General features: G+C 40.6%; 3 protein-coding genes across 6 annotated transcripts in view; 1 reads left to right on the top strand and 2 right to left on the bottom strand.

The window, feature by feature from the left end:
• smad9 (SMAD family member 9) lies at nt 1-8226 on the top strand. 4 transcript variants are annotated; one of them, XM_086098881.1, is made up of 10 exons: nt 1-175; nt 349-561; nt 2061-2255; nt 2510-2764; nt 3736-3951; nt 4825-5094; nt 5355-5462; nt 5539-5760; nt 6138-6394; nt 7573-8226. In XM_086098881.1, the coding sequence occupies exons 4-10, from the start codon at nt 2569-2571 to the stop codon at nt 7714-7716; spliced, it is 1413 nt and encodes a 470-aa protein (XP_085955007.1). In that variant the 5' UTR covers nt 1-175; nt 349-561; nt 2061-2255; nt 2510-2568; the 3' UTR covers nt 7717-8226. The 4 variants fall into 4 exon arrangements, with proteins under 4 accessions (XP_085955007.1, XP_085955006.1, XP_085955005.1 ...); XM_086098880.1 differs by lacking the exons at nt 1-175; nt 349-561 and adding an exon at nt 1278-1387; XM_086098879.1 differs by lacking the exons at nt 1-175; nt 349-561 and adding an exon at nt 1285-1387 and having other exon boundaries at nt 2057-2255.
• On the bottom strand, nt 8090-9610 carry rfxap (regulatory factor X-associated protein). Its single transcript, XM_086098884.1, has 3 exons — nt 8931-9610; nt 8538-8648; nt 8090-8446 (listed from the first exon to the last, which is right to left on the bottom strand). Exons 1-3 carry the CDS (start codon nt 9357-9359, stop codon nt 8339-8341), a joined length of 648 nt encoding a protein of 215 aa, XP_085955010.1. The 5' UTR covers nt 9360-9610; the 3' UTR covers nt 8090-8338.
• A 563-nt stretch (nt 9611-10173) lies between these two features.
• dclk1a (doublecortin-like kinase 1a) overlaps nt 10174-22204 on the bottom strand; it is a 29701-nt gene continuing 17670 nt past the window's right edge. The window contains exons 7-17 of the mRNA XM_086057869.1: nt 16760-16841; nt 16495-16667; nt 15386-15505; nt 14146-14292; nt 13941-14074; nt 13780-13857; nt 13610-13706; nt 13442-13522; nt 13185-13292; nt 12163-12236; nt 10174-11838 (exon numbers count right to left, since the gene is read on the bottom strand). Of these exons, the coding sequence (XP_085913995.1) occupies nt 11781-11838; nt 12163-12236; nt 13185-13292; nt 13442-13522; nt 13610-13706; nt 13780-13857; nt 13941-14074; nt 14146-14292; nt 15386-15505; nt 16495-16667; nt 16760-16841 (1152 nt within the window). The 3' untranslated portion in view covers nt 10174-11780. The remainder of the gene's footprint in view (nt 11839-12162; nt 12237-13184; nt 13293-13441; nt 13523-13609; nt 13707-13779; nt 13858-13940; nt 14075-14145; nt 14293-15385; nt 15506-16494; nt 16668-16759; nt 16842-22204) is intronic.

The following is a 22204-nucleotide window of genomic DNA, read 5'->3' as shown; positions in this document are numbered from 1 at the left end:
CTCCTGGCAGCGGTGGCGGCGGGGTGACGTTACGCGGCAGTTGCTGTAAACTGTGAAAATGTCAAACTTGCAGACTGAGCGTCGCCAGCCAGGCTTGCGTCATTAACCGGACCAGACCGCCTCACGGCGTCGTCCTGTCTCCCTCCGCCTTCCTTACCGGACTCCCCAATCAAAGGTAATCAAGTAACTTTCCGGTAACACACAATATGGCCCAAGCTATGTGTTTTTATGTTTGTTTGTTTTTTTATAAATATTTTCCATCCAATTCCGAGCCGCTTACGCTTTTCGCTTAAAATGAAATGATGATGCGTTCTGACTTGAAGCGCGCATGTAAAACATGTTTGTCAGGTGGGAAGGCGGCGGAGGGATCTGGAGCGCCGGCGCTCCGGTTCCAGCCAGCCTGACGCCGCCGTGGCTGCTGTGTGGCGCTCCGACTGGAGCCTGCAGGAGCCCAGCAGACTCCAGCGAGCCGGTCCGCCTCGGACCTGCGGCGATAAGGTGGCCACATTACCACCGGAGGCGGTTCCGTGTGCCCTTCACAACAATAGCCTGCTAAGTCAAGTGGGTACTGGTTTGGTAAAAGTTATTTTTACATTAGGTTTTAAGTGTTAACTTTTAAATTAACCTTTTAAGTTTTAAGCAAGTCCCAAATTACTGTGGGGGAATAATAATAATAATAATGAGTTAGCAATAGTCCACTTGTAGTGAATGTCCAGGATGATCCTACTGTGACTTACAAATTAACTTATAGTTTGACCCTCTCTAAACCTTTGAACGCACATGTCCAACTGACAATGCTTCAGTATTTTCGCACGGTTTGCACAACTTCCTGTTCTCTGACAAGGAACTGAACAGCAACATTATATAGATTCCATAATTTTATCACTTGTGACAAGACATTTTATCGCCAAGAAGCCAAGAGCATGAGATGGCCAAATAAAGACAGCCTAAATTTATTACGTTGTTTTTAACATTATAACCAGAAGCTTATGCTTGTAATGCTGTTCGCTCACGCCAATATGTGCCAACACTGCAGCTCTTCTTAGCTTTTGTCTTTGGCAATGCTAGTGCTACCTTCTTGGTGGAGCAGCGTGTTGTGTGTTGTAAATTAGCCCCACTCTAATGTCACAATATGGTGTAATACGCATAGGTTGGCTCACAGATATTTTCAGAAATAAGACGTTAATATGGTTGTATTTCCATAATGCATAGACTGTTTTTGTTTTGTTTTTAAATAAAGACTCTTATTTTGAAACACCCACGACGGATGCTAGCCATTCGAGTGTGCTACAGAGCAAATGTGTACCGTGACACTGACTTCAGTCGGGTTACACCGCGTGGACTACTTACTGCTACTACTACTACTACTACTACTACTAACGTGGAGGTGAGACTTATTAATTAATATTACTCTAGTCTGTGGATATTATTATTCATATTCGAACCATTAAAAGTTATAAACCTTATAGTTAAATAGTAGTTTGGGGGAGTTTTGCATTTGATGCCACTTGCGTTTGAGCTTTTAATGAAGAAATTGATGACACAATTAATTTGAACAATGCCTAATTCATCGTGCGTGTTGTTTATGAATGACACTGGCTGTTGCGTTCACTTGTAGTAAAAGGAATTTGGCTTGTTTACTTTTTGTCGAGGAGTGGGCGTGAGGAAGAAGAGGAGGAGGGGGGAAGAGAGAAAGGGGGGGGGGGGTTCCTGGTGATAAAGCATTAGGTAATTGGACTATCTGAGCCGGCAGACTGTGTGACGCCGGCCTCCATAAAGCAGTTGTGTGTGAGTGTGTGTTTACTAGGCTATAGTTTGCATAACCAAAAACATTTTTTTTTAAGTCATCATGGAACATCATTATGAGTGTGACCTGCTCATTTCCGGTAAGATGTGGCATCATTGTGAGCAGATGGTTTGCTGGACAAGCAGAAAAATAAACACGCGCACACACGCGCGCGCGCACACACACACACACACACACACACACACACAAAACACACACAGCAAACGCTCACACCCCTCCTCCTCCTGTCCTGTGATGTGTTCTGGCCAGACAGTTCGGCTCCTGGGCGTCTTCACAAGAGAAAGAGAGACGCCACAAGAGGACCTTCCTCCTCCTCCTGCCTGGAAAACCTTCTTCCTCCTCATCACTGGCATCATCTCACCTCTCTCATGACCGAGGCACAAGACTTGACAGAACCATTTAGATACTAAGGCGCTTTTCATCACTGCATCCGGAAAAAGTCAAAAGGGTGAGTGTTTATTATCTGTTAACAGTTGTGACCGTGTTGTATGGCAGTGAACCAACCATAAGTTGCTAAGAAGTCAACAATAAGTCACTATTACAATTTTGAAAAAAGACAAGTTGGCACCTTCATCACCACATCCATTATCAATAGGCGAGTACATATTTTGTTACATATTGACAGTCGTTAACTTCCTTTTCACTTTTTTTAAGACGATAAATCAATAGATGGCACCATTATCCTCTCGCTTCTCTTAACAGATGCAGCAAACCTAGACCAGGATCCTCTCGAGTCCAAGCATCGGAAACCAAACGGGACCATGAACTCCTCCACGTCCATCACTTCGCTCTTCTCCTTCACCAGCCCGGCGGTGAAGCGTCTGCTGGGCTGGAAGCAGGGCGACGAGGAAGAGAAGTGGGCCGAGAAGGCTGTGGACTCTCTGGTTAAGAAGCTCAAGAAGAAGAAAGGAGCCATGGAAGAGCTGGAGCGGGCCCTCAGCTGCCCCGGACAGCCCAGTGAGTAGCCACTTCATTACATACATACGTACCACCCTAATGAAATCCAATGAGGGGTGAGGGGGGGTGTAGAGAATAGCTCTTACTTCAAAATGTAACCTGCTGATAGATTTATGGCCTCTGATTGATTTGTGACTCAATAAAATTATTACATGTCATCGTATGAAGTTATGAAACCCAGATGCAGTGAGTTGGAAATAACAGTAAAATGACAGTTGATTTCTGGCCCTTGAAGATTTATGACCATCAGTATAACCATCTGTACTGTGATATTTTGTCATTAGGTAGAGAATGGCTGTTATTAAAACAATTACCATTGATCTTTTTCACATCATAAAATCCACAGGTTGGAAAATACAGTTAATCAAAATAGAAAGTTGTGATAGATGTATGGCTTCTCATTTATGACAACCCTAATAAAGCAATCTTTTAACAACATAAATCATAAATATCCAGGTGGAGAGAGGTATTCCAATAAGACATATACTGCTAGATTTATGGCACCTAAACACAGCCACCAATACAAGTAATGAACACTCTATGGTATGTGTTAATAGATTTATGTCTTCTGATTGATTCATGACAACCCACTTAAAAACAATTTGACAATAGCAGGTCATAAAATCCACATGTAGCGAGGTAGAGAATGCTGACATAAGCAACAAGGAATGTCCTGAAGATTTATGGCCCCTTGCTGATTTATGACCTCGTAAATACAATCATTACATTTTAATATTTGACAACATGATGCCATAAAATCCAGATGTATATTGATAGAGAACAGCATTTGTCAAAATAAAAATGACTTGTTGATTTATGACCTCCTCATTAATTTACTACTCTTTGATCATTTGGCAACAGGGTGTCACAAAATCTGTAAAGACAACTTGTTTGTCATGGTAAAATGCTTTTGGTTGGATTTCGACTGATGTGTACCTAACATGATGTAATCGTCATTTATCCCTTATCAGGCAAGTGTGTGACCATCCCCCGCTCACTAGACGGGAGGCTGCAGGTGTCGCACCGCAAGGGCTTGCCGCATGTTATCTATTGCCGGGTGTGGCGTTGGCCAGACCTGCAGTCGCACCATGAGCTCAAGGCGCTTGACTGCTGTGAGTTTCCCTTCGGCTCCAAGCAAAAGGACATCTGTGTCAACCCTTACCACTACCGGCGCGTCGAAACCCCAGGTAAGACTCATTCTGCCTAATCGGGCTGCTGTAGCACTCCGAAAAATGAAGTAAAAGGAATTATTATTACCGACAGTTACATTTATCTAAATGCTCGTATTGACACGGTTACACCAACACAAGGTGCCATTCATTCATGCCCAATGATTTTGCCGCCTAAACAGGCTGCTGTAGAAATCAAAACAGGAAGTAAACAGTAACATCACATCACAAATGTGATCAATTATGGTATGTAGTCACTGCATCTTTATAAAGAACAGAACAGTGGCAAATTCGGACGACCCAATTAGTTTGGTGCCTAAATGGGCTGCGGGACGTAAAAGTACATACACTCTATTTGGTTTTGCTTTAAACGGTTTGAACTTACTGAAGTGCTTCGTAATTACATCACTTGAGTATACAGTATTGTACACTATCGACAGAATGGGAAATGGAGTGTGGTTCCGCAGGTGGGGGATATTTGCGCGTAAATAAGTTTGGTTTCATTTGCTAAACTGACAAACTAGACCTAGCTATTTCCATATATTTCCAATACAAAGTGGTGTTGATTGGAATTTGGTTCCAAAGCTAAGTGAGGTTAGCACATGAATACATTTGTTGTTCATGTGCACAGCTTACTGTTACTGCTAGACTTAGGTCTTGATTTTTTTTCCAATTCCTTTTCCAATTCGCATTTTACTGAGTGGCATAAACCGAATGGAGTGAGGTTCCAAAAACATGTAAAGTTAGCGCGTCAGCAAATTTGATTTTAACGGGACTGTCACTAGATTGCTTTCACATGTCAACATGTTTGTCTAGCTCTCTTCTCTATTTTGAAGATGTTTAGCTCAGAGTCTCAGGTACCAATTTCTTTACTATTATTTTCCCTCCCAGTGCTGCCGCCCGTCCTCGTGCCACGCCACAGTGAGTTCAACCCGCAGCACAGCCTCCTGGCCAAGTTCCGCAACGCCTCGCTGCACAACGAGCCGCTGATGCCGCAGAACGCCACCTACCCGGAGTCCTTCCCGCCGCTACCGGGCTCATCGTCCTCCTTCTCGTCTTCGTCACCGTCGTCCTCGTGCCATGGACGCTCGCCCGCCTCGCAGGGCTACCCCGAGTCCCCCGGTGGCTCCACCGAGCCGGGTAGCCCCTACCACATTGCAGGTAAGACACCAGCCGGCTAAACGGGCTGCGGCAGAAATTTAAATTTGAACTGTTTTGTGATGATGGTATGATGTGTTAAACACGTTTCTTGATTTTAGAGCAAGGTTCCCTACGCTGACAAAGTTAGCATATGCTAATATTTCTCAACAAGAGGCAGCATGTTTGTTTATTGTTAATTTGACGATGAACTTGGAACTTCAGGACTTCCTGATGTTTGGCCGTGAAAAATTAACAACAACCCCCCACCCCACCTCTGTTAGAGACTCCCCCTCCACCGTACAGCATGATGGAGTCTAGCCCCCAGGAGGACGTGAAACCCGGCAACACCACAGAAACCACCAAGCTAACCTTCTCCGCTCCACATAGAGGCAAGTCCAAGTTCTACCGTCACTACCGGATGTTCTGGTGGAAGGATTTCCTCGTTCACACTTCCCTTTCCTCCAGATTTGCGTCCCGTGTGCTACGAGGAGCCCGAGTACTGGTGCTCCATCGCCTACTACGAGCTGAACAACCGGGTGGGCGAGACTTTCCACGCGTCGTCGCGCAGCGTGCTGGTGGACGGCTTCACCGACCCGTCCAACAACAAGAACCGCTTCTGCCTCGGCCTGTTGTCCAACGTCAACCGCAACTCCACCATCGAGCACACGCGGCGACACATCGGCAAAGGTCACCATCGTTGCTGTTTTTTATCAGACAAATTTGGAGGGTTAAAAAAAAGAAAATAAGTGATATTAGTTCACACCTTATCCGTTAAAGGATCTTTGTGCAGGTTGTCACTTTTTTTTTTTTACTCGCGACTGCCACCTCTGGCCCAAAGCGTAACTGCATCATCCCAACTGTGGAAAGTTAGCAGCTCATGCGTGCAGTGTTGTACGCTAGCTAACACCACAGGCTAATGTTAGCACAACGCAACATGTATGCTACTCCACGGGGATGCGCATGATGTCACCCATTTGAAACTTTTTGTGTATTAATCATTCCAGCCGTTGATCAGTGACATTTTTTTGAGCTCATAAATCAATGCCGCTCTCTGTCTCTCCCAGGCTTGCACTTGTACTACGTGGGCGGCGAGGTGTATGCCGAGTGCCTGAGCGACAGTAGCGTGTTCGTGCAGAGCCGCAACTGCAACTTTCAGCACGGCTTCCACGCCACCACCGTGTGCAAGATCCCCAGCGGCTGCAGCTTGAAGATCTTCAACAACCAACTGTTCGCTCAGCTGCTCGCCCAGTCTGTCAACCACGGCTTCGAGGTGGTCTACGAGCTCACCAAGATGTGCACCATCCGCATGAGCTTTGTCAAGGTAAGACGCGCTCGGACGGATGTAAAAGCTACCTGTTCTGATGGAATCTCTTGGGGTAGTCTTAATTTTATGACCACTGTGAGGCAAGTTTAATATGCTCACATAAAGGTACCAGGAACCAAAAGTTTGAATTTTCAAAATAAGAGTCTGATTGTTGAAAAGGTCGCTTTTTAATTAGGTTGAACAACAAAGCTATTGAAAAATTATGTACATCTTTTTTTTGCCACTAAAACTTATAATAGGTCTAAATTTTACACATTTAAAGTTTATGACCTCCAATCCAGGGGATCATAAGTCATCCCATAATTTTTTTGTGGTGCCAAAAAGTATTTGTAATACATGCTCATGTTTGTGGATGTTATATTCTCAAAAGATCAATGTTTTTTTTTTGTGTAGAGCCATCAATCTTTTCACTTTTGAATCGTTGGCAATGTTATTGTGTAAATCGGGTTATACCCTAAAGCGATTAGCATGGATTTTAAGACCCCCTGTTGTCAAAACATTAATATTTTTATTGGGTTGGTGGCCGTAAATCATTCCAACCTTTGACAGTTTTATTGGAGGTGCTATAATCTAATATCATAATAATATCCCCTTTTGTAAAAAAAATAATAAATATTGGGTGGGTGGCCATAAATTATTTCGCTCTTTGGCCTTTGCCAGTTTTATTGCAAGGCAAAGCACATTTCCGGGATTTTCTCTTTTTTTGTCCAAACATGAAAGTTTTTTGGGGGTTGGACCCAAAAATCTTTTTCTTCGTTTATTGAACAAATAATGTTATATATAGTCAATACAATTATGTGTATGATCCACTGGCATCTTTTGTTGAATTAGTTATAATTATTTGATTTAAAAAAAAAATTATATATATATATACAAGTTTCCTCCTGTGAACATCATTAAGCATTGTATACATGTATTTAAGGCAAGTTGTAAAATGTCTGAAGACCTCTTGTTTAAGTTTAACAAATTAAAACACCATTAATCATGCTTTTTCTACTATGTACTGTCTCAAATGTTCTCCAATTTGGATAATGTAAATGTAGAGGATTGTAGGCTGAGAAACGTTTCTTGGGAGGAGCAATATGGCGGCTTCAAAAGTCTTGGCCTTTCGGCTATCCAGTCAGTCATATATTGAAATCAGTGGTATGATCCAATTGTGCTGTGTCTTGTCCTAGGGGTGGGGGGCAGAGTACCACCGCCAGGACGTGACTAGCACCCCCTGCTGGATTGAGGTGCACCTACATGGGCCCCTGCAATGGCTGGACAAGGTCCTCACACAAATGGGCTCCCCGCACAACCCCATATCCTCCGTGTCGTAGGAGGCAGGCGGTTGGGGTGGGGGCTGGGAGGAGCTCCTCCAGAAGCATCCAGGCTGTGGTGCTTGTTTACCGTGAGACTGACTTCTAATTTGGCTTAGTTGCAGCTTTTGTCATTTTCTTGTGCATCCCCGCGGCACTTCAAGATCGTCCTTGTGTGTGTGATTTGTCTTTAAATGTTATTTTAATGTATACTGACCATTTTTTGCGTTTGTTTGTACTTATATTAAACTTTTGTTCAAGGCTAAAATGAGATTTGTGCTAATGTATTCACAGGTAATGAATTATCTATGCTGTTAGGCTCATGCTAATGTTAGCCTAATACACAAATCGATGTGATCATAGATTGAAATCAATATGAAATCAAGAGTTTCAATCGTTGCAATATTTTTTTATTTCACTTGTGTGGGTGTGTCACTGAGCTCGAATATATCCTTGCAACATTAACATAAGCAAAATGAATCTGTTTTTTTTTTAAAGCACAAAACTCCAGTTAAAAACTCCTGACAACAACAAACACCATGAAATAACACAAAGGGCCAAAAAGAGGCAGCTTTCATCACGCTTTCTCTTCTTATTTTTAAATAACATAAATAAATAAAAGTGGCGGCGTATTAGGAACAAGTCAGCATCCGCTAAAGTTGTGCTGCAGCGCCAGACTTCGACTCTGCACCGCCAGGATGTGCTGCTGCTCTTGTAGGAACTGAATCACCTCGGGACTCCTCAGCAGTGACTGGTGGACATCAGCGCAGAATGTGAGAATGATAAGCAGCAAAACGACAGCGTTCCGCTCAGTATGTTATTTTCAACAGGTGATAGCTTACCAGCCTTTTTTGGTTAAGCACCTGCTCGATGAGGGATGGTCTGGCCGGCCGGTCCCCCATTGCCCCCAAACGCTGCTTGTTGACGGACACGGGACGCTCATCACAGCTGTCCTGAAACCAATAAATCAATCAATAAACAGATAGTGGAAAATCTTATAAGAAAAAACATGCCAATTGTGCTTGCTTCAAGTTGTATAATTCTACTTCCAGTTGACGTTTACTGTATAACTAAACAAAAGTCAAATGAGAATTACACATTGCATATTTACCTAAACCACAGAACTGACTAGTCCACTCGTTTAGCGGTATACAAAAAAATCCGCTTCACGGAACAAATAATTGACAGATTACAGATTATTAAAAGAATCAAGTGCATGTTGCGTGTGCACCTACGTCCATTTTGTTGGTGGACATGGCCTGATCGCTCTTCTTTTTCTTGTACTTGTCCTTGTACATCTTGTTGCGGTGCTTCTTGCACATCCACGGCTTGCGCTGCTTGGCCACCTGCGTGGTGGTCTCGGTGCAGCCGTCGTAGGTGCACTGCTTGGGCGCGGCGCCGTCGCCCTCCGACGCATCGTCGTCGTTCAGGTCCTCCGGGCTGGCGGCGCCGTCCCGCGGGTCGGACGCGTCCAGCACGTCGCTCTCCTCGTCGGCGTCGTCCAAGTCCATGTCCATGAGGTCGGCGGTCTCCATGGGGATGAGCGTGATCACGTTGCGGTTGTCCACCGATCGGCTGTCGCCTACGATGTATCGCTGGCCGTCCTTGGTGAGCAGGATGGCTTTGGAGGCGTCCTTGCGTAACGAAGCTTCGTCGTCGCTCATCTTGTGCAAGAAAAAAAAAAGCTAGCGGCAACGAGCTAAAAGATGCTAAAAACACGCTCGCGGCGGCGGCGTGCTAGCGTTCACCTCCAGCCAGTCTGTCTAGCGGGTTGCCAACATTTCACGAGCTTATTTAAATTAAATAATAGCCGGAAAAGAAGGTTGCGGTTCATAAATACGACGTTATATAACAATAGACGTATTTACTAATACTACTGTTATTGATAGCTCTTTCTTCTTCGTTTCTTTTTCCTTCTTCGCCTCACATCAGTTTCCTGTGCTTAGAGCGTCCTCTAGAGGAGAAAGGTTTAATTACATGCAGGGTTTTGTTAAAAAAAAAATATTCAACAGAATATGTGTTTTACGTTCATGATAAAAAAAAAAACTATATATATATAATTTAAGATAAGTATTCTTATATGTATTAGGACAATACAGATTTTTTTAAAGCACATTCTATGAAAATATTTTTTTCCCCCAAAAAAAGTGAGAGACACATTTTTGGAGTTTTTCAGTGAAAAGTAAATTTTAAAAAACATTTGGAGAAAGACAAATTTTTCCTCAAGATAAAAGTTTGATATTTTTGAGAAATGATTGTTTTGTATTCGGTGTTTGTTTCTTTTCAAGAAAAAAATAGCCTATGTAGTTGTTTCAATAATGTTTTAATTGAAAAAAATATTTTATTCTTGAAAATTTCAATTTGTGGACAAAAAATAAAAAAGAGTATTTAAAAAAAAAATGTTGCTTTTAGGAAAAAAACGGTAGGACATTTACACATTTTCTGTAATATTCTTGTATTGATATTAAAAGAGACATGTTTGTTTTTGAAGCATTTTAATAATCCTTTAATAGAATGTTGTTATTGATAGAGCACTGTTGAAGAGAGGTACATGTATTGGTATTGCAACAGGCGTAATGGTGTCGGGCAGCTGTCAGCACTTTGGTGAGCGCTTGTTGCCTTTCTTGCTGTTCGTTGACCGCTTGGTATTGGTCGCGATCAATATGGCCGACACATCACAGGAACCCGCAGACAAAAGCGACGACTGCCCGGGAGATCATCGGCCCCCACACGAGCCACCAGAAAAAAAGACACAGGAAGTCCGCCATTTTGCTTTCAAGTGGCCATTTTAGGGTCACTTTGGCCATTTCCATGCGTCTTGATCCGATTGCTACCAAATTTTAATCATGTACACTAAACAGCGGGTATGATAAATTGCAGTGTGTGGGCGGAGCATGACGGTGATGTTTGATGACTTGCTATTTATTAAACAGGAATCTTATAAGGAACGTCAACGCCAAAAGAGTTGGTTGGTCAGGCCATACGCTACCATCTTGAAAATGGATCCCCTCAAGCCAGTTTTACTGATCTGTATGAAATTTGGTAGGCGTGTCTCGACCCACAAGACACAGGAAGTCTGCCATCTTTGGTTTAAAACAACCACTTTAGGCTCAGTTTTACTACCATTTCCACGGCTTCACTCCTCCTAGATTTTGTCCGATTGCTACCAAATTGTCACTCGACAAATGTATGGCGATAAGTTGTCAAATATTTTGGTTGTTGTGTTGGCGGAGCATGGCGGCAAAGTTTGATGTTTGACCAGATGATCTCCCCTTTTTGCCAGTCAATCCTAAAAAAAACATTTTTTTTTTAACAATATTCAACATTATTAATAGCTACTGTGTGTCTGTTATGCTAAACAAACGAAGAAAGAATGAGACTGAATGAGGTTTGTTCCAGGTGGCGCAAATCCACTTGAGTGCTGCTGGTTCTGCATGTTTGACATCAGCGAGGTTACACCTTTGTCTGCTTCAGGGCGGGGAGGCTTTTAGTGTGGTTGAAGGGGGGACCATGTAAACATGTTTGCTACACACCAGCAGTCAATGAAGCGGCACTCAAACGTACGGAAGGCCACCGAACGCACCGTCCGTCGGCATCTTCATGGAAAAGCGTCTACGCCACATTTTTTTCGTCAAAGTCTACGTTTGCCTACCGCGAAAAACACCGACTTCATTCCACCGATAACAACATATTTCTTTGAAAAAAGGAAAATAAGTACAATGTGTATATATATATATATATTTATATATATATATACTGTAGTGTATGTAAAAAAAAAAGATGAAGTTCATTGGTCCATATTGCCAAGGATGTTCCATCACAGAAGGGGAACGACGAATGTCGGATGAGACAGCGTGGATAAAGAAAATTGATAAAAAATAAATAAATAAAACTTCTCCTCTTGGAAAGAAAAATTCTCACGCTCAGTTTTTTTGGGGGGTGGGGGGGCCAAAGTTTTCACCATTCCGAGAAATCCACAAAGGTATTCCCGCCATCTTAGAGCTGATGGAGATGTCGTCAGAGTCACGTGGGAGGCTGGCGTTTGTTTGGGCGGATAGGGAGGGTCTGGAGCCTTTTTGTTGACATCACATCCTGGTGGCGTCCTCATCCGAGAAGCGACCTCTCCTTATCAACATGGGAGGTCTGAAGGAGGGGGAATGGACTCATTAAATTCAGCCCTGAAAAAGTTTCACTCAGTATCATGACATTTAGTTGACGGATTTATCATGAGGAGAGCCACAAAAAAAGTCAAACTGGAAAAGAGACAGAACATCTACATTTTTGGTAGAAATAGTCCCTTTTTTTCTTTTTCTTTATTAACATTATTAATTTATTTATTTATTTAAAAAAAAAAAGAGAAAGTGTGACTTATTTTCTTTTTTATTATGTATTATATATGAATTTTTAAAAAGTGTCACTTTTGGGGCGATTTGGGTGTGTGATGACGACGGTCTCAGCCTGGCCTACCTGATCCAGTACATGGCCGGGTGCTGATGGAAGTCCAACGAGCCGGATCTCTGCATAGAAAAGCTTCCGTCCAACTGAGCACAAACGCACAACACAGCAGAGTCACACACACACACAAACAACAACAACAACAACACACGCCATCAAAACATTTTCATCTCTTCCTGCTGGTGGACTAAACCCAAACCTTTCTTTGAAATCCTAACCCTAGTTTGAAACCCTACTTTGAAACTCTATCTGTATAGTGCCGTAGCAACATAAAAAAAAACGCCTCACTATATACATGGTCGTTTGACAAAAAAAAAGCCTTATTATACAGTCATTTTTTAAAGGCCTTACTACACATGGTTGTTGTAATTGTTTTTTTTTTTTTTTAAACGCCTTACTATAAATAGTCGTTTAAAAAACACCTCGTTTAAAAAAAAACGCCTTACTATAAATTCTTGTTGAAAAAAAAAACACTATACTGCTTGGTCGTTTAAAAAAAACGCTTTACTATATACAACATGGTTGTTGTAAAAAAAAACACCCTACTATATCCATGGTCATTACCCCCCACCTTACTATACATAGTTTTTCTTTTTTTTAAAGGCCTTACTCTACAAGGTGTTTAAAAAAAAAACTTACTATGCACGGTCATTTAACCCCGCCCCCACCCACCCACCCACCTCATTAAAACATTTTTTTTTTTTAAAGGTCTTATTATGTATACATGATTGTTAAAAAAAAAGCCTGATTAAAAAACGTAATTTTTTTTAAAGACCTTACTATGCATGGTCATTTTTTAAATAAAAAAACAAAACGCCTTACTATACATGGTCTATCTGTTGGACCTCTGGGGACCCCTGATGGCATGCTACGCCTCTGTATCCGTACTTTTAAACCCTTACGTTAAAAGCCTAAATCTATTAAAATCACAAACTGAAACCTTAACCGTAAGTTGAAACTCCAAATCTCGTTCAAAACCCTACTTTGAAAACCCCGAGCCAACCTGCAAATGTAAATTTTTGTTTTCCCCTTACCGAAATGAGTGCCTGCGTGTTGTCGCTGTCCTTTGGTGCGGTGTTGAAATGCTTCTTGATCTTTCCTGCTACCGACAGTTGGCGGTCGTTCTCGCAAAGTCCTTCATCCTGCATCCAGCAAGCGCAACAAGCGTCAATCACGTCTTAAACTAACAACCAATCATTAATTCATGCAAAACTGCAAAAAAAACAAAAACGATCATCGGCGGGAAAATAACGGTAAGAACAGAAAATGCCTTTCAGTCAAAAGCTCTTACAGTGACCCATGGATGCTCCAGGACCTGCAGGGCCGTGTACCGCTGGTCCACTTCAACCTCCAGCATGGATCGGATCAGCTCCTGAGACAAGAAAATAAACCAAAAAACATGAGGAACATCCCAGCCACATTCAAGAAGAACCAAAATTCCTTCCAAACTGCCGCTCACCTTGGCCGTGTCCGACACGTTGTCCCAATACGGCAGAGGAAATTCCACCTGGCCCATCAGAATCTGGTCGAACAGAACCTCCTGATCCTCGCTGCTCCTGCAAGCAAAGGCGCAGTGACGTCAGCCACCAGCAGAGGGCGGTGGCGTCGTCAGGCCGAGGAGACGCTTACCCTCGGAAAGGCGGGAACCCGCACAGCAGGATGTACGTGATCACGCCCGCCGCCCAGATGTCCACTTTAAGCCCGTACCTGCACAAACATGCTCCGTCACTTTAAAAAACATAAAAAAAAAAAAAAAAGATAATTTAAAAATAGGGTTAACCCTAACCCACCCAGTTTCTGCAATGATTTCAGGTGCTACATATGTGGGCGTGCCGCAAACAGTGTAAAGAGGTCCGTCCACCACCGTGGCCAAACCGAAGTCTCCCAGTTTGAGGCTCTTGCTGCCGTCTGCGTGCTCGTACACCTAAAAATGACAACAGCAAGCTCATTTGGATGTCGACTCATTGACCCTGTGACCTCAGGAAGTGACCTCACCAGAAGGTTTTCCGGCTTGATGTCCCGGTGCACGATGTTGAGGCTGTGGAGGTATTTGATGGCGTTGGCCAGGTTGTACAACATGCCGCTGGCGTCTTTCTCCGTGTAGTGGTTGGCGGAGGTGATGGCATCAAATAGATCTCCCCCCTGTGGACAAACCGAGTCATGATGACCAGATTTGTCAATTTGGACTGGAATCCCGTTGGGAAAGAGGTTGGACGGAAATTTATGACGAAAAGATCAAAGTGAATGAAAATTAGTCTAAAATGGAACTAGGCTGATGTTTTTTTCAAGGCCGATGCTGATACAATTATTAGCACATTCACTGCCATTGACGACTACAGACTTCAAATAAAAAAAAATTCTGGGCTGGCAGTGACCAAGGAGGCCGATAACTGATATTTGGAGCCAATATAATTTTTTAGTAAAAGGGAAGCAAACAAATATTGGCGTAAATTTTTTTTTAAATACAAATTTGTAAAAAACTTTTAGATTTGCAAAATGTGCAAGTTTTCTTTATTCTTTATTTTCCCCAAAATTTTCAAACTTCAGAAATGTTAAATTTTTACTTTGTTATCAATCACAAAAGGTGCAGAGCGTTCCCCGGGTCAGCAGCATCTCTCATAAAGTTAACTGGAAATTTAGCTAGCATAGTTTTGAATAGATCTATTATTGGCCGTCAAATTTTTTACTCAGGCCGATACTGATATTCGTCAAAATGCGATAATCGGCCTGGCTGGTAATCGGTCTACCCCTAATATTAAATGAAAAATTAATGACATGATAAAAGGTAAAAATGGTCGAGGTCTACTCTCTATGATTGCCCCACTGTCATATGGTGTTCCACAGAGTTCTATTTTAGGGCCCTTCCTGTTTTCATTGTCATAGTCAGAATCGGGCGCAAAAAAAATGTCATGGGGACATCCTGGTGGAAAAAGATATGACTGCCAACTTGCAATCTTGTATTTAAGAACGAAGATTTTAGTCAATGGCGACGCGTACGACGGCAGCAACATTGCCATGTGTTCTCTCGGCCTTCCTCGCTCTCATTCATCGTCTCCCAGCCGGCTCACACGTACACGTCCTCCCCTCGTCAAACAGATGGATGGCATTCACGCTTCATCAATTATGCACCGACGCTTCCCGCCTCCTTTTTACATTCAAAGGCCGCGGGGCCATCGCAAATCGCTTTGGAATTCGCCGCTCGATCGTGTCACGTTCCGCGGAAGAATAAACGTACCTTGACCAGCTCCATGACCAGGTAGAGCTCGCCGTACGTGTCCACCTCCTCGATGAGCAGGACGATGTTGGGATGCTTGACTCGCCGCAGGATGGCCACCTCGTTCTGGATCATGTGCTCCTGCAAGCGAATGTTAGCAGCGGAATTCGCCATTTATTCGTGTGAAAAATTACGGAAGCGTATTGCATTCACTTGAAAACAAAACAAAACAAACCTCTTGTTTTTCTGACTAATGTTGTTGTTTTTTTGTGTAATTTCAAAAAAAAAAGAAGTTTTTCTGAATAATTTTTTTCTGTTTTACTGCATATTTTTTTCTGTTATAATTTTTTTTTATCCGAAAAGCAGGAAAAAATATTCAGAAAACATGAGGGAAAATTACTCAGAAAAACAGAGGGAGGGGGGGTCATAAAACAGGGGAATATATATATATTATTTTTTAAACTGAATAATTTTATTACAATTTTTTTTTTCAGAATATTTTTGTTTCTGTTTTTCTAAAAGCGTATTGCATTCACTTGAAAAAAACCCAAACCTCTTTGTTTTTTTGTGTAATTTTAAAAATGTTCAGTTTTTCTGAATATTTTGTTCCTGTTTTACTGCATATTTCTTTCTGTTATAATTTTTTTTTATAAAAAGCGGGGAAAAATATTCAAAAAAACATGAAGAAAAAATATTCAGAAAAACAGGGGGGGGGGGAATCATAAAACAGGGAAATAATTATATAAAAAAAGAATAATTTTAGTATAATTATTTTTAATCAGAATATTTTTTTCAGTTTTTCTAAAATAATTCCCCCCCCTGTTTTTCTGAATATTTTTTTCTGTTTTCTGAGTATTTTTTCCTCTTTTTTTTTTAATTTTCCCACCCTTCCCGTTTTTCTGAATATTTTTTTATGACAGAATTTTTTTTAGTAAATCAGAAGAAATATTCAAAAAAAGCAAAAAAAATACAAATAAATAAAAATTACACAAAAAAACAAAGCGCCCTGAAAAAAATAGTCAGAAAAACTGAAGAATTTCCCCTCCCAAGTGAATGCAATACGCTTCAGTAAAAAATGACAAGCTACAATAGACAAAAAAAGATCAACCAAGTTGCGAGCAGCATCTGACCTTTCCTCTGCATTTGCCCTTGTTGATGATCTTGAGCGCGTAATGGCGTCCCGTGGAGTGCTCCGCGCACTCGTGGACCACCGCGAAGTTGCCGTCGCCCAGCATGCGGCCCACCTTGTAGCGCTCCGATATGTAGGCAGGGACGGCCGGAACCTCGTCCACCACAACTTCCTCTGCGGGACGGAAGCGTGAGAGTTTAATTAGAATAAAATCAATTCAAGTAGTTGATGATAATTTTTTGGGTTGATAAAAAGCTGGTCCTCACCATCGGTCACAGCTCCGTCGCTGTTCAACGGGCTGGACCCTTGAGTGGAAGACAGAGAGGAGGAGGAGGAGCCTTGAGAACCCTGTGGATGAAATCAGACCATTAAGTAAGTAAAGCTGTAACGATTGGCCAATTGGCATCTCAATTTTTGACTCATGATTTTAGAATTATTGTTGGCCTGTTACAAAAAAAAACCCGTCATTTTGGACTCTTCCCCTGAACGTTGACGTTGCCAGACGCATGAGTCCCTCTTATTTCGCTCACCCTTTCATTCTCCTGTGCTTCGTGTTCCTGATTAGGCCAGTTGAGGTCGTCTCCATGGCAACAAGACGATATGTTTTGGTATGCCAGGAGGGACAGACCCATACACGCTTATGCTCACAGAACGCATTCAGTTTTATGTCATTGTGTGCGAAGGTGTTTTTTTTCTCCAGATCTCACACTGTGCCCCCCCCCTCTTTATTGCCTATAAGTTTCTTTTTTTATATATATATATATATATATGTATTACAATTAAATATTCTTCACTTGCATTCCATTTTAATCATTTTTTCTGTTGATTTGAAGTTAAATACATTAAAATTATTGTATTTTTTTAAAATTTGAATTAATTTCAAATTCTGATCAATATATTCAATTTTTAAAATAAATTTGAATTAAGTTTTTATTATGATCTACTAAACAAATATATATAATTTCAAGCCTAGTATCCGGCTTTCAGGTTTTGCGCTTATTATTATTATTTTAGACATTTACTACCACTATGATATTACATAATTGGTTGATGTTGTCATCTTTGGTCAGATTGAAAGTAAGTTTTACATGTACTGTGCATCAAGACCCAAATCAAATGTATAAGAATTACACATACTCAGAAGTTAATTTAATCACTTATCAATTAAATTAAAATGATATAGATGACTTAGATGTTTTAAGACATCTCTTTACTATTATGCAATTACGTAAATGGTTGAGGTGGTCATCTTTTTCTGACCTACTGGGAATAAAAATGTCCTGGATGTCTTATGTAAGCTCTTTTTGTTTTCTTTTTTCTTTTTGTGGGCCAATCAGCGTAAAAGCCGCTCTTCTTCTTTTCCTTCTCTCATCCTCATCTCTCTTGTGGCCTCATCGCACATGCAGCCGCTCTCTTCCTGCCACAAACACCGTTGCCATGGAAACTGCTGAAAGGCAGCTGAGGATATGGTCGTTTCCTGCCGCCTGGATGGGGGGGGGGGGGTGGATGTGAAAGGGGCAACGGGGGGTGTGGAGGCTCGGAGGCTCGGGTGCTCGGGGCTTGTCTCTTTTTGAGAGATGTTTGTCTGCGCGGTGAAAGGCGGGACATGTCTGGCTGTTGTCACACTGAATGAAAACAGGAAGTGCTGATATTGTTGACCTTAAAAAGCTTTCGAGAGGACGGTCACGCATTTACGTAAAAGCGAGTGAGCAAATCCAATCCAATTCATAATGATAATATGTCGTAATAGGAATAGGAAAATGTAATGTGTTAAAAATAGGTAAACGTGATCAAACATAAGCTCAAAGGTGTATGTGATCAAAATGTTGAGAAGATCAAAGCAGACAATGATTTTACATAACTTCAAAGGTAAACAGGAGACAATTTAGAATAAGCCTTGACGTGATCAAAAATGACGAAAAGATCAAAAGTAAAGGTGGTTGAAAGTGACGATAAGAAGTTAACGCAAGTCCTAAAGGAAGATAAGATCAAAGGTAAAAATTATCGGCTCAAAGGAAAACTATGTTAAAAAAAAAAAGACAATAAGATTTTAACGTGATTGCAAATGGCGATAACATCAAAGGTAAACGTGGACGTAAAGGACCATAAGATTAAAAGCAAATGTTGGCAAAAAAAAAAGATATAATCAAATTAAGCAATAAAAAAACATATGATCAAAAAGAACAAAGGTTGTCGAAAGTAAAAAAAAACAAAAACATTTACATATTTGTTTTTACTATTAACTCATTCACTGCCATAAATTCATTAAAAAAAAGATTATTAAAAAAAAATTGAGGCAAGAGGCGATTAAATGTTTTTAATTGTAATTAATCACATGACTTCACTAGTTAACTCACGATTAATCACAAATTCTATATGTTCTAAATGTACAATAAAAAAATTATAGGTTTTCATACTCTTGTTAACAAGAGTGGAAATGAACTAATAGAAATAGTTCAAATACATTTTTGACGTTTATAGCTGACAACGGCAGTGAATGAATAAAAAAAAGAAGAAGAAAGAAATTATTATCAAAAATTCGCATGTCTTCACTAGTTAACTCGTGATTAATCACAAATTTTATGTACAAAACTAAATGTACAATAAAAAAATCTAGATTTTTAACAAAAGTGGAAAAAAATGTTAAAATATTAGAAATAGTTCAAATACATTTTTGACGTTTATAGCCGACAACGGCAGTTAATGAGTTAAACTGGGGGTGCCATAATCAATCACTACTTTCCTTTTTGACAAAAGTGGTATTCTCTCCCTCTCCACTTTTATTCGTAAACATCTTTCAAATGTTATTGCTCTTTGTTTTGCCATCCAAACAAGACAAGTAATAAGCCTGGCACAGAAAAAGATATAAGCAATAAAAGTGCGCTTTGTTTGTGCAGGAGGTGATTTGATGACTTTCTGCTGTCTAGACGGCAAAGAAATCCCATCGCGCTTCTCGTCGGAAAAGATCAACGCTGTCGACGGGATTACGTCGCTGATCCCTGACAGCTGGACGCCAAGAGAAAAAAAAAAAAAAAACACCAACGCCAAGGGATAAGGCAACACGGAGAAAGATTCAGGCCACCCAACCGTAAGGATGCGCCATGTCACTCATTTTGTTGAGTTAAAAATATATTTTTGTATTTGATCACGTTGGCCATGTTGTGTGGGTATTCTCACTGTATATATAAATATATATATTAGGGGTGTCAGGTGATTACAATTTTTAATAGTAATTAATCACTTGACTTAATTGCCAATTTTATATCTGTTCAAAATATACAATAAAATATTCAATAAAAAAAAAAATCCTAAGTTTTCATACTCTTGGTTAACATCAAAGTGGAAAAAAATGCTAAACTAATAGAAATATGGCTACATCTTTTAGTCACTGATACAGTAATTTCATCATAATTCATAAAATTGAGTTAAAATTAAAAGGATGAACAGTACTGTAAAAAGTAAGTGTGATAATAATTTGTGTTGTGGTAAATTATCTGCCACTAGATGGCATAATTGCATTTGTTAGACGTTGGTGACCGCTTAAAAGCTATTTAATCTTAAAACATTAAGTAACTTCTGCACATTTTTAAAATAATAAAATACAACTTGACCGCAGTCCCCACAAATATATGCATTATTATTACATTTATTACTGCTAAATTTTGACGTGCTGTGTTGCGACTGTAATTACCCAGTACAGGCTTTCCAAGTAAGGGGCGGTCAGTAAAATTTTGCATGTTAAAAAAAATTTGTGTCATTAAAAGAACTTTAAATTAACTCAAAATGAAGGCACTCATTTTGACACCCCTAATAAATACACATATACTGTCTACATTTAAACATGCAGAATGTGTGTGTGACAGACAACAAAAAAACACATGAAATGAAACACACAAAACAACAAATGTGTGCAAATGAGATGACAATTTAATGACAACACACAAATGGAAATTAAACCCAGATGGAAATTAAAACATGAACAAATACAACCAAACAGAAAAAAAAATGTCGGTGACATGATTCAACATGCAAATCTGATTTTCTCTTGTCATTTCATGACCTTCCGCAAATGCGCATTGACACATTATGACAAATGCACACACTCTCACACCCGCAAAATAAAAGGTGAGTCATGGCGTCAGCGCACACAATATGGTGAGGATGGGGAGCGAACAGCGGCTCGTTCCCGTGATTTATGACCGCCGCCTGTGTTTTTCACACTTAATGGAGCGAGCAGACGCCAAGCGACCTCGTAGCGACGCTCGCAAATCCGCTCAGAATGTCGATGAGATGCCCGAGCGTCGCAGGAAGTCGGCGAAGGCGGCTTCGATTCATAAAAATGGGTCACTTGAGCCTCGCATGTATAAAACATGACAGCGTGCAAATGGCTGCTTCATTGGTGATGTTATCTATGATTGTGTGCGTGTGGGGAGAAGAAAAAAAAACGACACAAAACGAGGACTATGTCTTCATGTGCTTCGTTAGGTACACAACTAATAAGTAATTGTAAATCCATAGTAAATGTTCACTATTGATTGACACTGTCAGATGAGTGAGAATCCTGCCTGCGGTGGTTGATTTATGGCACTTTGATTTGATTTATGGCATTTATTTATGATTTATGGATTTAATCAATCAATCATTGATCTTTTGACAACATGATAAAATCCAGACGTAAATATATTCCTTTACGGTTTTAGGGGCGGGCTTATAAATCATTCTACCATTTCAGCTTTGGCTCAGAGGTCATAAATCTTGGTGGGTATTTCCATTCTAACATTTGATATTGGACAATTTTACAGTTTTTGAGGGGCTTGGCGTAAATCAGTCAAAACTGAATATGGTAATTGGTTTATGACCTCTGATAGATGACATACCAACAAACCCATACATCGAATCTTTAGGAGGCCATAAAATCCAGCGCTGCTTTCCTTCATTCTTTGATAGATTCAATGAGAGTGCAATGAACCATTCAAACTATTCGACACTTGCGTGGTGCGGTGATGGATTTATGACACCAATAAAGTATAAAACAGGCAATAAAGCTGTCAAATATTTAAAAGACCAGTGTACATTGATTTATATTTTTTTGTAGGCTTATAGATGCCATAAATCAACTTCTGTGGTTTGGTGATAGATTTATGACACAATTACGAGTGTAAATAGGCAATACAACTGTCAAAGATCCAAAAGTCCAGACCACATTCCTTTTTGACAGTTCCTTTATGGGCTTTAGGGGAGTACCAAAAACTACTCTAAAATGTTAATATGTTCACAACAGAAGGTAAAAATGTTTGGATTTTCTTTTTTTTAGATGAACTGGATTTGATTTATAGCCCCAGTAAAAGTGGCAATAAAAACTTCAAAGATCCCCCAAATCCAGTGTACAATCCTTTTTAGTTTTGTGTGAGGGACATAAATCAACGGATGCTTTTAATTTGGAGAACGGGAGGTCATAAACATCAGGTGAAACCGTTCATGTATTAAATCTTATTAGCTTGCGCTTCATCTCAGAGGAGCGGGACCAAAACATGAGCGGATGTTCTATTTATGGTGTATTCAAGAAAACTGGAAATTGGACATTTCAGACCTAAAACTGAATTTTTTTCCGACTTCCCAACAGCAGAGTACAGATGCCGTCATATGATCAGAATCATGTCTTCCTGTGAAGCTAATCGCATTCACAGAAGTGGGAATGAGATTCCGAAGCA

This window comes from Leptonotus elevatus, chromosome 16, assembly GCF_054856555.1.
Source record: "Leptonotus elevatus isolate MCC_2025b chromosome 16, RoL_Lele_1.0, whole genome shotgun sequence".
NCBI classification, from domain to species: domain Eukaryota; kingdom Metazoa; phylum Chordata; class Actinopteri; order Syngnathiformes; family Syngnathidae; genus Leptonotus; species Leptonotus elevatus.
The sequence above is the reverse complement of the archived record's forward strand: the minus strand, read 5'-3'. Positions and strand labels throughout refer to the sequence as shown.